Here is a 14,310-nt window from a genome sequence, read left to right on the forward strand (position 1 = left end):
ACAAGTGCATTGAAGCCAGAGAAGATTTGAAAGGGACTAGAATTTCATGTGTGTACTATCAATAAAAGTGTTCATACGAAAACCTAGAAACTAATTGAAGGCACCTTGTATACTTGTCAATTTATTTTTTTATGCAAGCTGATAACATCATGAAATTATTAACTCTGACGCATTTTTTTTTATTATTATTATTTTAACAACTTTTACAGTTGCTTAAGCAATTCAAGTCCATGCACAAAACCCTGGACAACATTGATATCTTCACTGGAGCAATGATGGAAACGACTCCAAATGGTCCCGGAGAATTCATCAAGAAAATTACAAAAGACCAATTCCTGAGAATAAGAGACGGGGATCAGTTCTGGTTTGAAAATAGGTTGAATGGGTAAGGCTATCATTTTTTGCAGCTTTTAATTTCTACAAAAAAAAAAAAAAATGTCCCTTTTTTTTTTTTTTTTTTTTTGGAAGGGAGATAAAAAAAATGTCCCTTTTTTTTATCTCCCTTCCCTTTTCCTCTATTTTCTATCTGTGATCTGTTTTCAGACCACAAAATCAACAGAGATGAGTGCATTCTTGTAATGATCTGGTCCCTGTTAATTTTGTGGTGGGAGCTAAGTTCTGTGCAGTTCTAGGAGGTCTACCCTCCCAGGTCTTGCCTTCTCTTGAGAAGGGGTTAGTTTATTACTAATCACCTAATGCGCCCTTATCGGGGAATGCTGATAGGGCTACCCAGGCACTTTTTGAAGGTCAGAATGTTCCTCCTTTGTGGCGCTGACTTTACAATCCCACTTTCCGACCCTGGTGTAAAAGTTCCTTTGCAGTGGGAGAGAACTAAAAACAGTTACTTTTAAAAATTAAAACTCATTTTCTGGTGGAGTCTTTTTAATAATAAAGATGAAATATTAAAATCTTATTACGAGAATTAATCTGCTTGTATTATGAATTTTTAAGATGAGGCACCTTTTTATTCAATCCATGGAGGTAGCATGCTCTCATTCTCTCAGCCGTGACTGGGTAGAAGTCCTAAGTAATTCACAATTGTATTTTGAGTGTCACCTGCACTGAGGATTGAACCTTCAACCTCCAAAAGAATGTACTTGGTAACATTCAGTTGTAAAGTTACACTCTTCTGGAGGTTGAAGGTTCAATCTTCAGTGTACCCGACACTCAAAATACAATTGCAAATTAGTTGGGACTTCTATCCAGTCATGGCTGATGGAACAAGGACATGCTTTCTCTGTGGATTAAATAAAGGTTTCTAATTGAATTTCTGTGCAGATTGTTGAGTTCAACAATTTGCACCCAAAGAAGGTCGGAGGTTACATCAACCAAAATATTGTAAAAATAATACTCACAATGAGAATAGCAGTCTGAATAATATGCCCTTTTTCCCCCATTTGTCTTACATTTTCAAGTATAAAAATTTTCCACATTTTGGATGTTTCTATTATACAAGAATAAAATATATATAATGGACTCTCCTGTCGATTTCAACGTACGAGGTTCTGCCACAACTAAGTTGCTCAGAAATCCATACAGATGATTTGTTTATAGTGGTGAAGGCGTTGTGTAGAACCATCCACACTTTTTGCTATTAGTGCTAATCTCTGTCGGTGTGGATGACTGCCACAGGACAGAGTATACAGTAAACTGCAGGTTTTTATATTAGAGTTTCCTTTTTCTAGATGCATATCTTAACGGAAACTGGGGGTGCATCTCTCCCAGTGAATTAATGCACCTTCAGATACCAACCTGGAAATTTCTACAACTCAGCACATACATACAGCGCCTTTAACTTCCCAAATGGTCACCCATTTGGTACTGGTCAGGCTCAACGTTTCTTAATATATATTACTGTAGTGTAATAATTCTCCAAGTTTCAAATATCAGCTTTTCTCAGTGGGTCATTTATTACTTTTCAAAAAGTATCCATGACTGTATTGTTTCGTAATAAGTCTACAAAATTATGTTATTGCTGCATATTTAGTCACGTACTCTTCAGATGTTTACCTTAAAAAAACATAAAAACACCATTTTAGACAACGTATTTATACTACACTATATATGCTCTGGAACTCAATAAAAAGGTATTCATTGAGTTTGGACTTGTTACAAAATTTATATAAAAAAAGATTTTTTTTCATTATGAAAAACTTTATTTATTTGAGATAGATAGATTTATTTATTTATTTATTTATTTGCGGATGATAAAAATGAGGATAATAGTCCGCAAATAAATAAATAAAAAATATGCAAATTACTCATCTCAAAAGAATTCCAATAATTAAATAATATATAGCTTTTTTAATCTATTACGATTGGTATATACAAACCGAGTACGTTTCAAGTAAATGATTAACTAATATATATATATATATATTGAAAGTTTACAACATGAAAAAGTATAGAAGACATTGTTAGTTCCAGGTCTTTTATTGGAAAACTTCTTTACAATTAATCTCTTGCATTAATTTGCTTACAAAAATCCATGCCAGTCATAACATTATAGTAAACAACTATGCATATTCTCTCTCTCTCTCTCTCTGCCCCCTTCTCTCTCTCTCTCTCTCTCTCCCCCCTTCACTCTCTCTCTGCCCCCCCTCTCTCTCTCTCTTTTTCTCTCTCTCTCTTTGCCCCCCTCTCTCTCTCTCTCTCTCTCTTTCTCCCCCCTCTCTCTCTCTCTTTCTCTCTCTCTCTCTCTGCCCTCTTCTCTCTCTCTCTGCCCTCTTCTCTCTCTCTCTGCCCCTCTCTCTCTCTCTCTCTCTCTTTCTCTCTCTCTCTTTCTCTTTCTCTTTCTCTCTCTCTCTCTGCCCCCTTCTCTCTCTCTGCCCCCCTCTCTCTCTCTCTTTCTCTCTCCCCCCTCTCTCTCTCTCTCTCTCTTTCTCTCTCTCTGCCCCCCTCTCTCTCTTTCTCTCTCTTTCTCTTTCTCTTTCTCTCTCTCTCTCTGCCCCTCTCTCTCTCTCTCTCTCTGCCCCCCCTCTCTCTCTCTCTCTCTCTCTCTCTCTCTCTCTCTCTCTCTCTCTCTCTCTCTCTCTCTCTCTCTCTCTCCTTATAAATGGGCGACGGTAATAAAAAAGATTGAAACGTTATAAACAAAAGGAAATATCACCATAAGTAGTAATACTGTTTAACCCGTAATTGTACCGCGAAAAGAAAGATTGTGGGAGGAGATATTGCGTGCGGAAAGCTTTTGTATTGTTTTTTTTTTTTTTGTTGGTTTGTTTGTTTTTTTTATTTAACTAGCTTTGCAAACTCACTTTTTCGCATTTCAAGCAATCTTACCTGAGCTTAGCAGGTGGCCCCAACGGATCATATTTCTTTCTAGTTACATTAAACCTTTCTCTAATTTTTTTTTTTTTTCTTTTAATAAATCTTAAGATTGCATATTTTTCTCTAATTTATTTTTTTTTAAATAAATCTTAAGATTGCATATTTTTTTCTTTAAAGAATGTTCTCCGAGAAAGAAATCGCCGAAATCAAAAGGATTACTTTAAAAGACATCATTGTGAATGTCACAAGCATAAATCCGAAAATTCTTCAAACTGATGTTTTTACGTGGCAAGATGGTGAGTCGTTTGTTATTTTTTGTCTTCGTTATTTTGCGTTTATCCATCACAAATTTCTTGAACTCATAAATACGAGATTCTTTCAATAAGTTTCCAGGCTTTTATATACAGGCATTTCAAATTTCAAATTGCCGTAGACTCTTGAAAATTCAGTGTGCTATTGCTATACATCTTAATGAGATGATTGACCAATGTTTATGATTTCAGGTTCAAATGAACAGCTACAGAAGGAACTGGAATACACCCTACTAAAGCCTGACTGTCACAGCTGGTGAATTTCAAAAAAGGCAACTTGAACATTAGGACACTTAAGAAAAGATATGCAATAAAATTCTGTTTTAAACTTGGGAAAATGCCATAGAAACATATGGAATGCTTCAGACTATTTTTTGATGGTCTTGTATAAATCGAACATCAGTCTTTGAGTGGCATAAGAGATTCAAGGAAGACAGGTAGTCTGTGAGGGATGATGAGAGGTGTGGGAGAGGTAAGGAAATCAGGACATCAGAATTGATTGGCCAAATAAAGAATTTCATGGATAAGGACCGTCGTGTGTCTATAGAGACAATAAGTGCGCAGTTTGATGTCAGTGTGGAAATTGTACACACAATTATTCATCAACAAGTGCATTGCAGCCGGAGGAGATCACTTTCAAGGGGACTAGAGTTTCATGTGTGTACTATCAATAAAAGTGCCCATATGAAAAAGAAGCCTGGAAAATTATTGAAGGCACCTTGTACATTGAGGTAATTGCCAAGATTGCTGCGAGGAAAGTGGGCTCCCTCTACCATGCTAGAAGTTTACTCACACCTGCGAGTATCTCGTATCTCTACAAGGCCACTATCGCCAATGTATGGAGTATTGTTGTCACATCTGGGATGGTGCATCTGCCACATTTCTCACTCTTAGATAGGTTTTTAAAAAAAAAAACTAAAAAGAGTTACTCACCGAACAAAAAACTCTCGGCTAAACTCGAAACCTCTGTTTCATGTTTTGCAAGTATGATAGTAAGTGCTCAGACGAACTCAAAGCATTAGTACCCCCTTGCTGTAAATACCCCCGACAAACCTGACAAGCAGCAAAATCCCACCCCTGCACCATAGAAATCCCTAAATACCAAAAATCCTTCTACTTAAATAGCTTCTTCCTTAAATAGACTTCGTGGCCTGGTGGCAGATGTCCTTTTCTCTTCGCTGCAACCTCTATCTCACAGAAGAGATGTTGCGAGTTTGTCTTTGCTTTATCGTTATTTTCATGGAAACTGTTCGACTGAGCTTCAATCTATGGTTCCCCCTCGCCAAACTTTCGCAAGAAACACTCGTCTAGCTGAAAACACTATCAATAATTCCCCCCACTCTTTATCTGTGCCTAAACCTAAACATAGATTCCATGATCAAAGCTTCTTTCTTAGAACTGCACGCCTGTGGAATTGTCTTCCATTTTCCTGCTTTCCAACCGTCTATAATATGGTTGTCTTCAAGTCCAACGTAAACAAGTTTCTGATGAGCCGTTCCACTTAAGTTAACAAATTTACCGAACTTCCATTACTATCGATTACTATATTGTCCCTTTGACTACTCTACACTCTTTAACCCTTATCCTTGAGTGACCTATCGGCCTTGATAAGTGGTGACGCCTATGTAAAAAAAAATAAAAACTGCTAGACTCCCAGACCACTGCTTTCCTGCAGAAGTTCAAATGTAAAGGGAACAGACATCTCGCTGCTCAACTTCCCACATACTATCCATGCAAATTTGATCCCAAATAGAAGCCCCTTACAACTGTGCCTTGTTTGGGGGTGAAAAAAAATGTAATCTACAGATGGACTGTTTCGCTGTATCACAGCTCTTCAGTGCAGCTAGACTAGTACCCATCCTAAGCCAGGAATCAAACCGACAACCATCTAGTTGATAGTTGACAGTTCTACCCCTAATCCATGGGATCAGCACTCGTATGTCTTTAATACTATAAACATTGTCACTCTTAAAGTGCTCCATTGATTTATTAACAAAGAGCTTTGCATTACGCTAAGTAGCAGATGATATAATTTAGCGAAGTATACATAATTCATATATAACTTTGGCGCAAATGCAATATTCCGATTTCCTGTCATTGAATACTCTCTGACTGTTTACAGTGTATGCCTGCAGACTTGGCATTCATAGGCACTTAATTTCCCTAAATTCATGTGTTAATTGCCGGTGGCCTCGAGGTGGAATGTTAGCCAACAAAGTTAAGGATGACTTTCTGCTGACTATCAGTGATTATCACATTTTACACTGATGATTACATAAGCATGAAATACTCATGTGGGGATAAAGATAATTAACATTTATTCTAAAAATAATGTAGTAATGTATATATATATTCAGAATGTGAGAGATTATTTATTTCCACATCCAAACAACATTGCAGCACACAAGAGCTCGGATATGTCTAACTGATGAGCCCAAATGAGGGCGAAACTCAAGTCTTGGACTTGTTTGTTGGCTGTCATGGCTCTTGTGAGCTGCGACGTTGTTTGGCTGTGGAAATGGCTATATAATCTCTCACATTCTGAAAATTCTATCACTAATTGCTTACTAAGTTAGCATATTCGATGGCATCGTTCAAGCAAGTATAAAAAAATTTCTACTTGTGAGACATCAGCTTGGGTTATAGCTGGTTGCAATGACCACATCCCTTGTTCAAGACAAAGTAGGTTCATTCCATAGATTTCACCGCAGTTTGCTTGATCTGTGTTAGTTAATAGAATTTCTTGTGTGTGGCACATTTTCTCATATGGCAGAGTACTCCTCTCGCACGTAAGAAGCTCGGGTTTTGAATCCCAAGTTCGGATATGACTAACTGATGAACTTAAATGAGGGCAAAACTAGAGTTTTGGACTTCTGGTTTGTTGGCTGTCGTGGCTCTTGTGAGCTGCGATGTTTTTTGGCTGTGGAAATAATTATATATATATATACACACCAGTCTCTCCATTCAGTCTCAAGAGACAATAGATACTCCTTGTAAGGGTAGCTGTGAATGTAATTGTGAAGCAAGGGTTGCGCAATCTCCAACCACACCTCTCCTGAATCGGCACTGCTTGGGTCCAGGATGACTGGAAACAATGCTGAGATAAGCAGAGATCACATACAACACCTGGAATTCCCAAATGGTCACCCATTTTAGTACTGACTGGCTCGACGTTGCTTAACTTTGGCGATCTGATGGGAACCAGTGTGTTAACGTGATTATATATATATATATATATATATATATATATATATATATATATATATAAAATTTATTTATACAAACATTGATGGCTACATATGTGCATACATGTTTCTGCAATCACCCGCATTGGGGGATTATGTCTTCAGGCCAAGAATTATCGTCGATAGAGTTATCAACGATAATTCTTGGCCTGAAGACGTAATCCCCCAACGCGGCTGATTACAGAAATATGTATGCACATATGTAGCCATCAATGTTTGTATAAATAAATTTTATATATATATATATATATATATATATATATATAATCGATAACCAGGGAGGTAGATATACTCTTTAGTCTCGGTTAAGGCAAGCACCTAGTAGAACATTAATACAACGCAGTATAAATAACTATTTGTGATTGGAAATTTTTGCTGTTTGACAAGTTCATGGTTATCAGTGCTCATAAAGTGGTCGTCATGTCACGCGATCTGGTATTTTTAATGAAATTTTTATATAGATACCAACTATGTGTGCAACTTTCTGCATCATAAACGTCTTGAGATATATGCTGGTGGAGGCGTGATAACGTGTGCAGACTTGAAAAGATAGCTGACACGCCAAGCTTGCAATTGAGTAACTATATCAGGTGACGAGTTCGTTCATGAATTAGAAACAAGCACATTGAAGAAAGAAGCGTTTATTCGGGAATTGAATCTGATTATCACAAAATCAACTACATCTATGGCATGGTCTGTGAATTTTTATCAGGTCGAAAAAGTCATAATTACACATTGATACATAAAAACGTTGTCATATATACTATATATTTTCGAGAATGTCATAATAAATATATATATATATATATATATATATATATATATATATATATATATATATATATATATACTAGCAGAAGTACCCGTCGTTGACTGGGTTCAAAAACAGCCTACAGAAAATGGACTGTGATTGATGAAAGTAAAGTATGATAGGTTACGAAAAGGAGGGGGTTGTAAAGAGATAGGTTTTGATACTCAAAAATTTTACCCTAAGCAAAATATGATGAAAGTAAAGATAATTTTCGCGAAAATATATATTTTTATATCAACTTTGGTTCCATTCGTAGTCAAGAGTGACCAACAAAATGATGTGCCCTTACAAAGAGAAAATGTTATATATATAATAATAATATAAATATACAAGAAATAAATGTTACCATAGTCAATAAAAGTTACTTTTATGGTAGAAAAGTTCATTGGTTTGTATTTTTAAGTAGTTTGTAAAAAAAACATTTTCTTTTAATTCACGAACCGATTTAAAAAAAAAGAAAATCAAAATGGCAGTGACTTTGAAATGGAGAGCCCCGTTTTCAATTTGAAGGAGGGGCACTTGAGCATTCTGTGTTAACAATTTAAGAGAGTTCCGTCAATGTAAGGAATATTTATAAACATATTTTAATGTTTTCCATTATTTTGTGCTTGAGGAATATTCGATTATGGCATGTGTATTTTATATAAAAATTCATCTAAGTAGTTATCGCCTCAAATTTCGTTTTAATTTCGGTTTGCTGAAATTATTTCAAGTAAAGAGCATTAAAAAGTATTTCAAAACAAAAAAACATGAACTGAACTTTTATTGACTATGGTAACATTTATTTCTTGTATATTTATTTTTTCGGGTAGTTGTTTGTTGGCTTTTCTGCTAAACACTCTTACTAAATAATATCGACGAAATATCGAAAAACAAAGAAACAGAAACAGTTTTGAAAAATAATAAAGCTTTACTTACTTTAGTAAAATAATCCGAAACAGCAAAATGGGATATTAAAAAAGTAAACACGTAATTACTTTAGTTTTTTAAAGCAAAGAATCGATATAAATATGAATAAGAAGATAATTTAAAGAGTGTATACATTTTATTGGGATACCCTATATATATGTATAAAATAAAATACACATCCGGTGTGCGTGAAAGCCAAACACCCCTGATATATATACTAGTAGCTTGCTACTAGTATATATATATATATATATATATATATATATATATATATATATATATATATATATATATATACTAGTAGCAAGCTGCTAGTATAGTTGAGCACTTTCAGTTGAATTAAAGTCGGTCAATTTAGCTCTTATGCATGGATCATCGTATAACGATTGGATTACTCTCTGACTGACGTAATGAACATTTGAAATTAAAATGTTTAAAATTCGGCGCTGTTTCGCGCGGTTAATGGTAGCCAAATTGATACAGTCTCCGCTAATCGAGCCAGAGATGTCTCATGTTGCGGGGTTCGAATCGTTCGGCTGGTGTTAATCGTGACACCCTGCACTGAAGAATCCCGAAAGGATGAAACACTAGTGTCTGTAGGTATTTAATTATTATATTATATTAAAAAATAATTATGACAGCCCCTTTAAGAAATTCACTCCCAAGTACCAATTTTTCCGTTTTTACCTCTTAGCAACCTTTTTCCGGATGAAAACTGATTAAAAAGTTTTCCACGTGTCTGAATATCCTATATACCAAATTTCAAGTTTGTAGATCCAAGAGTCATTGAGTATATACATTGAGAAGCATCCTCACATACACACACACACACACGCACGCACACACTTATTCTTACTTTTATAGAGCAGGCTGGCTGGCGTTGCCCGGTCGTAAAATATGTATATTATATTTTAATTAATGCAGATTTCTTATTTAGTATAAGAAGAAATACCGTAAGTGTAAAACATAACGTTAAATTCCTTTAAAAAAAAAATTAAGTAAAAGAAAACAGAAAAATAACTTCGACATGTGCATACAAGTATTTTTATTTTTTTTTGAACAGTCCTCTTTTTGTAAATAAAAATACTCGAGCCAAGACTGAAAACAAAATCTAAAGACAGTGAGTCAAGCATGATTGATACGTCTCACTTTTATAGATATACTAGCGGGGGTGCCCGGCGTTGCCCAGGTGTTTAGATGGTATAGTAAGGAACTCCGGGGGGAGGTGGTCAAAACAACAGCAGCAGCGGTGCCTGTTGCCCGGGTGTGTGTAGGTGGTGTAATAAGGAACCAGGGGGGAGAGGTAAAAAAAATTGTAGTAGTGGAAGCGGAATCAAAACAACAGTAGGCAGATGTGTTAAAAAGAGTGGTAGTATAGGCAAGGCAGGCTCGAACCTGTAACGCAAAGAAGAATAAAGGTTAAAAAAAACATGACGTCTTACCCGATGCCTCCATCACTCGACTGGAAGTTCCGAACGTTGAAAGTAAGCGTAGTTAATCAAACGATGACTTGCAAAAATGGCGACATAAAAACCGACCCTTTTCTGTAGAAAACTGCCCAGTTGAGGGTGAAGAAATTAATGTTTTGGGCCAATTTTTCAATATTTGTCGTCCGAAGGATCGAGCTTGAAAACGATAACAGTCTGATCAGGTTCTGATGTGTCTGTCGAAAGTTTTGGGCGGACATACAAACACACACGCACACATTTTCGTTTATATATATATATATATATATATATATATATATATATAGTAATTTATAAAATATATATGGCGATTAAGCTACACTGAATATTCGGCGTTTCATCCACTCTAGGACTCCTCAGGCTTATGCGCCTGAGGAGTCCTAGAGTGGATGAAACGCCGAATATTCAGTGTAGCTTAATCGCCATATATATTTTATAAATTACTAACTAGCTCTACCTACGTATTGAGCACTTTTGAAGTAAATACTTAAAGTTTACGCATAAATCTATACTTTCATATATTAATTTTATGTGAGTAAATTAAGTAGTTATATATATATATATATATATATATATATATATATATATATATATAAAGAACAAGTAGTTAATAAAACATGTTAAAAACACTTTGAAAAAGTGTTAAAAACATATTTAATTTTAAAAAGGAAGCACAAAATAAGTGGATAGTTCTTAATCCGCGGAGTTTCGAAGAACTACTTTCTTTCTCATCAGAGGTTAGGATTTAGCAAAATGCGGGGTCGGATTTTGCTTGCAAAAGTATTTAATGAAACTACAAGTAAGTCATAGATTTTACTTGGTAACAAAAAAAGTGATTTCATGTGAATGGATAGTCTGGTGAAGGGTAAAGTATCCAATGACGGTAAAATCCAAAAATGCAGAATCCAAGAAAGTTTATATATATATATATCATGATTTTCTTGGGGGTACAAAACTTTATTAAGGCAATCATGAAAGGAAGACGTATTCCTTCGAAATTCATTTTATATTAAAAAAAAAAAGACAGAGGAGAAAACGAAAATGGATAGCGACTAAAAAAATAAAAGTAGGGAAATAGAGAAAAAAAAAATCTAAACGAGTCAATTGACATGTTTCGCCCTCACTCATCAAAATTGGAATCGAGGGATTTATTTTTTTTAGTAATTTGTTTTCCTTAATGATAAAATCTAAAAAAGAGACGGGAGCAACAGCAATCGTATGGGGATGATATATATATATGAGAATGCTAAATTATATAAAATACGAGAGATATTTCAATACTTTATGCTACCATTGTGGTTATCATGCACAAGCGTAATACAATATACGTGGCGTTTGATGCTCATAAATTTCAGAGAAAAATGCATTCGACACTGAAATCCGGGAGGGTCTATCGAAAATCAAATAAAATTAGAAAACTCTTAAAAGACGAAGGTATTTAACATGTGATGGTCGAAAATTGCTCCAGAGTGGGGAGGAGCTAATGAGTTAGAGCTTTTTATTATGTATGTGACAATCCTGGGGTATTACCAAGTAATCCTGCTAGTTGAATATCTCTCTCTCTCTCTCTTGTTCTCTTTATACATATATGTATATAGATATATACACACACACACATATATATATATATATATATATATATATATATATATATATATATATATATATATATACAATATTTATTATGGCACTATATATACATATTTCAAGGTCGTACCATTGGTTTCGATACACCGAAAACAGTAATAATATACTGTGGAAAATCGGTATAATCTCTTCGGCGACAAAGAAAAATCTGTATATTATTACTGTTTTCGGTGTATCGAAACCAATGGTACGACCTTGAAATATGTATATATAGTGTCATAATAAATATTGTATCTTCAGCTCTCACATCTACGATCGAGCACTTTATTGGATTTTTTTCATCACCCCTGGACACGCTATATATATATATATATATATATATATATATATATATATATATATATATATATATATATATATAATGTATGCATTATATATATATACTAGCATTTCAGCCCGGCGTTGCTCGGGTGTTTGAAGGTGTATGTTGAGCAAAAAAAAAAAAACGGTCAATTTTTTTAAAGTTTGACCCCTATTATGACTCCTTAACTTTTATTGTTTTGGGTTCAAATCAAGTTATTAAGTTAGATCCATGTCGAAGGAACCTACATCTAAAGTTTCAAATGTTTAGACCCAAAATTGTTGGAGGAGTTTGGTAGAGTTCTCAAAGATCAAATCGTTCAGCATTGACCCCTTAATCGCCAAATTTCTAGCCCAAAACTGATCACATCGATTTTCCCAAATCTCAGTACCCTGTATATCAAATTTCAAGTCTGTAGACTTAAAATTAACAGAGTTATTGCGTAGGGAAATGTACACACAGACAGACAGATACACAGACACGTTCACTTCTATAGGTATATATGTATATATATAATCTTTTGTAATCTATTTGTTTCAGGCAACTCTTGTAAACCGATTTCTATAAATACAAGTCTAATGTATCCCTGTCCATCTTTGAAGGGCTATGATTTCTTTTTGGGTAGTGAAGTTTCCTTCATTTCTTCATGGGTTGTGGCAGGACTTATACCTGGAGGTAATTATCCTATTTTATTTTTCTTATATATATATATATATATATATATATATGTGTGTATGTGTTTCAATAATATTTCACTTTCTATGTATACCAATCCTTTTTGCTTAGAAGCTCAATCTATGTTAAATATAACAGAGCCTATATATAAAAGAATAACTGTATAGTAATATTCCAAGCTCCAAATATTTACTTTTCGTGCAAAACAGTTTATCCAGCATGTTAAAATTTTGGTATATTTTTTTAAGAGATTCATTTCGTTATGCAGAAACAATTGGTTATTATGTCCATACTGGCTCTTTTCATTCATAACCTCCTCAGAAAATTTTTTTTAAAAAGTGCATTACAAATTATGTCTTCTTAATATGTAGTTAACTTGGACTTATAAAACAGATACCCCACTCTTAATTCCCTTGCGTGTGAAATATTTCTCGTTTATCTCCCTTCCATGTCAATGTTATATGCTATTCAGAAAATGCTTTGATGAAAGTCATAAGTTTATATCGAAGCAGAATTAAGTGCATATCATTATTGCAAAATGTGTTATCATCAACTAAAAGATAAATAGACTGGCTTTACTTTATGTATTAGATTATCGTGTGCAACTACACTATAATAGCGAAATTAGAAAAAACAAAAATGTCGATTAAAAATAAACGGTGGCATTTACTGACTTTTTGTGCTAATTTCGACTGAATGCAATGATATCTACTTAATTGACGTGTCAGAAGTGCTTAAATATTACCGTACTATTTACAAAAAAAAAACACGAGTTTTTGAACTTTATCATAAAAAACAATAGCCAAATTTCTTTTGGAACACGTGACATAATAACAAGGGAGGCAACTCAGTTGTACTAAAAAAAGTGATAACTCATATTTATGATTGTTAATGCACAATTTATTTATTTTTTTAAATTGGCAATAGTTACATGTTATTTACCTCCCTTTGGAACTCTCCGGTGTTTTTTTTTGTTTTTTTTTTAGCCAAACATTTTATTTTCATAAATTTTCGTCCAAAAATGTTTTTAATATTTTTCTACCTTATCGTTTTTCGTAATTTTTTGATGTATTCATTACTGTGACATGACAATTAAGTAGATACTATTGGTTTGCATTGAAATTCAATATTAACGATTTCGAATTTCACTGATTATCGATATGAATAGATGCAAAACTTTTGGATACACGCACATCCATGTTGACATCAAAACGGCTACACTACATATAACTGAAATTAACATTAACTATTCTTATTGTTGTTTCTGAACTCAACGAACATTGCACATGGACCGTGGTGATGATTGCCCATGTTTTCGTGCACCCAAACCCCAGAAGCTAAGTTTCGCACGTCTTGACGTGCTGGAATCAAACGAATGAGAAGTTAAATGTTCATCTCAATTTCTGTGTGTGATGTCACATTCACGCCTTTCCTGCATATTGGAATTTCTCCTTCCTCTCACTGATTAGTTGTTGCCTTGTCCTTTTAAGACCCGTAAATTGGTTAGTAGGAATTACTCTCCTAGGGGTCACTTGAGCCAGCCTATGAAAACCCTTGCACATTGCGTTCCGGACACTTTTTCAACCCCAGCAACACAGCGGCTGAACTTTGGTGACAAAATCCTTGACGGCAATCACAGAAAGCCATCCCCTTCTTTTTCACCGTCATCACATTG

The 14,310-nt window shown here is 34.5% G+C and overlaps 1 protein-coding gene and 1 pseudogene across 1 annotated transcript in view; one reads left to right on the top strand and one right to left on the bottom strand.

Moving 5' to 3' along the window:
- The window catches only part of LOC145258114 (dual oxidase-like), a 175,801-nt gene that overhangs the window by 58,765 nt on the left and 102,726 nt on the right, over positions 1 to 14,310 (top strand). Inside the window, exons 12-14 of the mRNA XM_080115859.1 lie at positions 210 to 385; positions 3,448 to 3,566; positions 12,501 to 12,635. Coding sequence (XP_079971985.1) covers positions 210 to 385; positions 3,448 to 3,566; positions 12,501 to 12,635 — 430 coding nt within the window. The remainder of the gene's footprint in view (positions 1 to 209; positions 386 to 3,447; positions 3,567 to 12,500; positions 12,636 to 14,310) is intronic.
- On the bottom strand, positions 6,696 to 6,813 carry LOC145258416 (5S ribosomal RNA; annotated as a pseudogene).

This window comes from Euprymna scolopes, chromosome 33, assembly GCF_053919585.1.
Source record: "Euprymna scolopes isolate OS-2025 chromosome 33, ASM5391958v1, whole genome shotgun sequence".
Taxonomy (NCBI): domain Eukaryota; kingdom Metazoa; phylum Mollusca; class Cephalopoda; order Sepiida; family Sepiolidae; genus Euprymna; species Euprymna scolopes.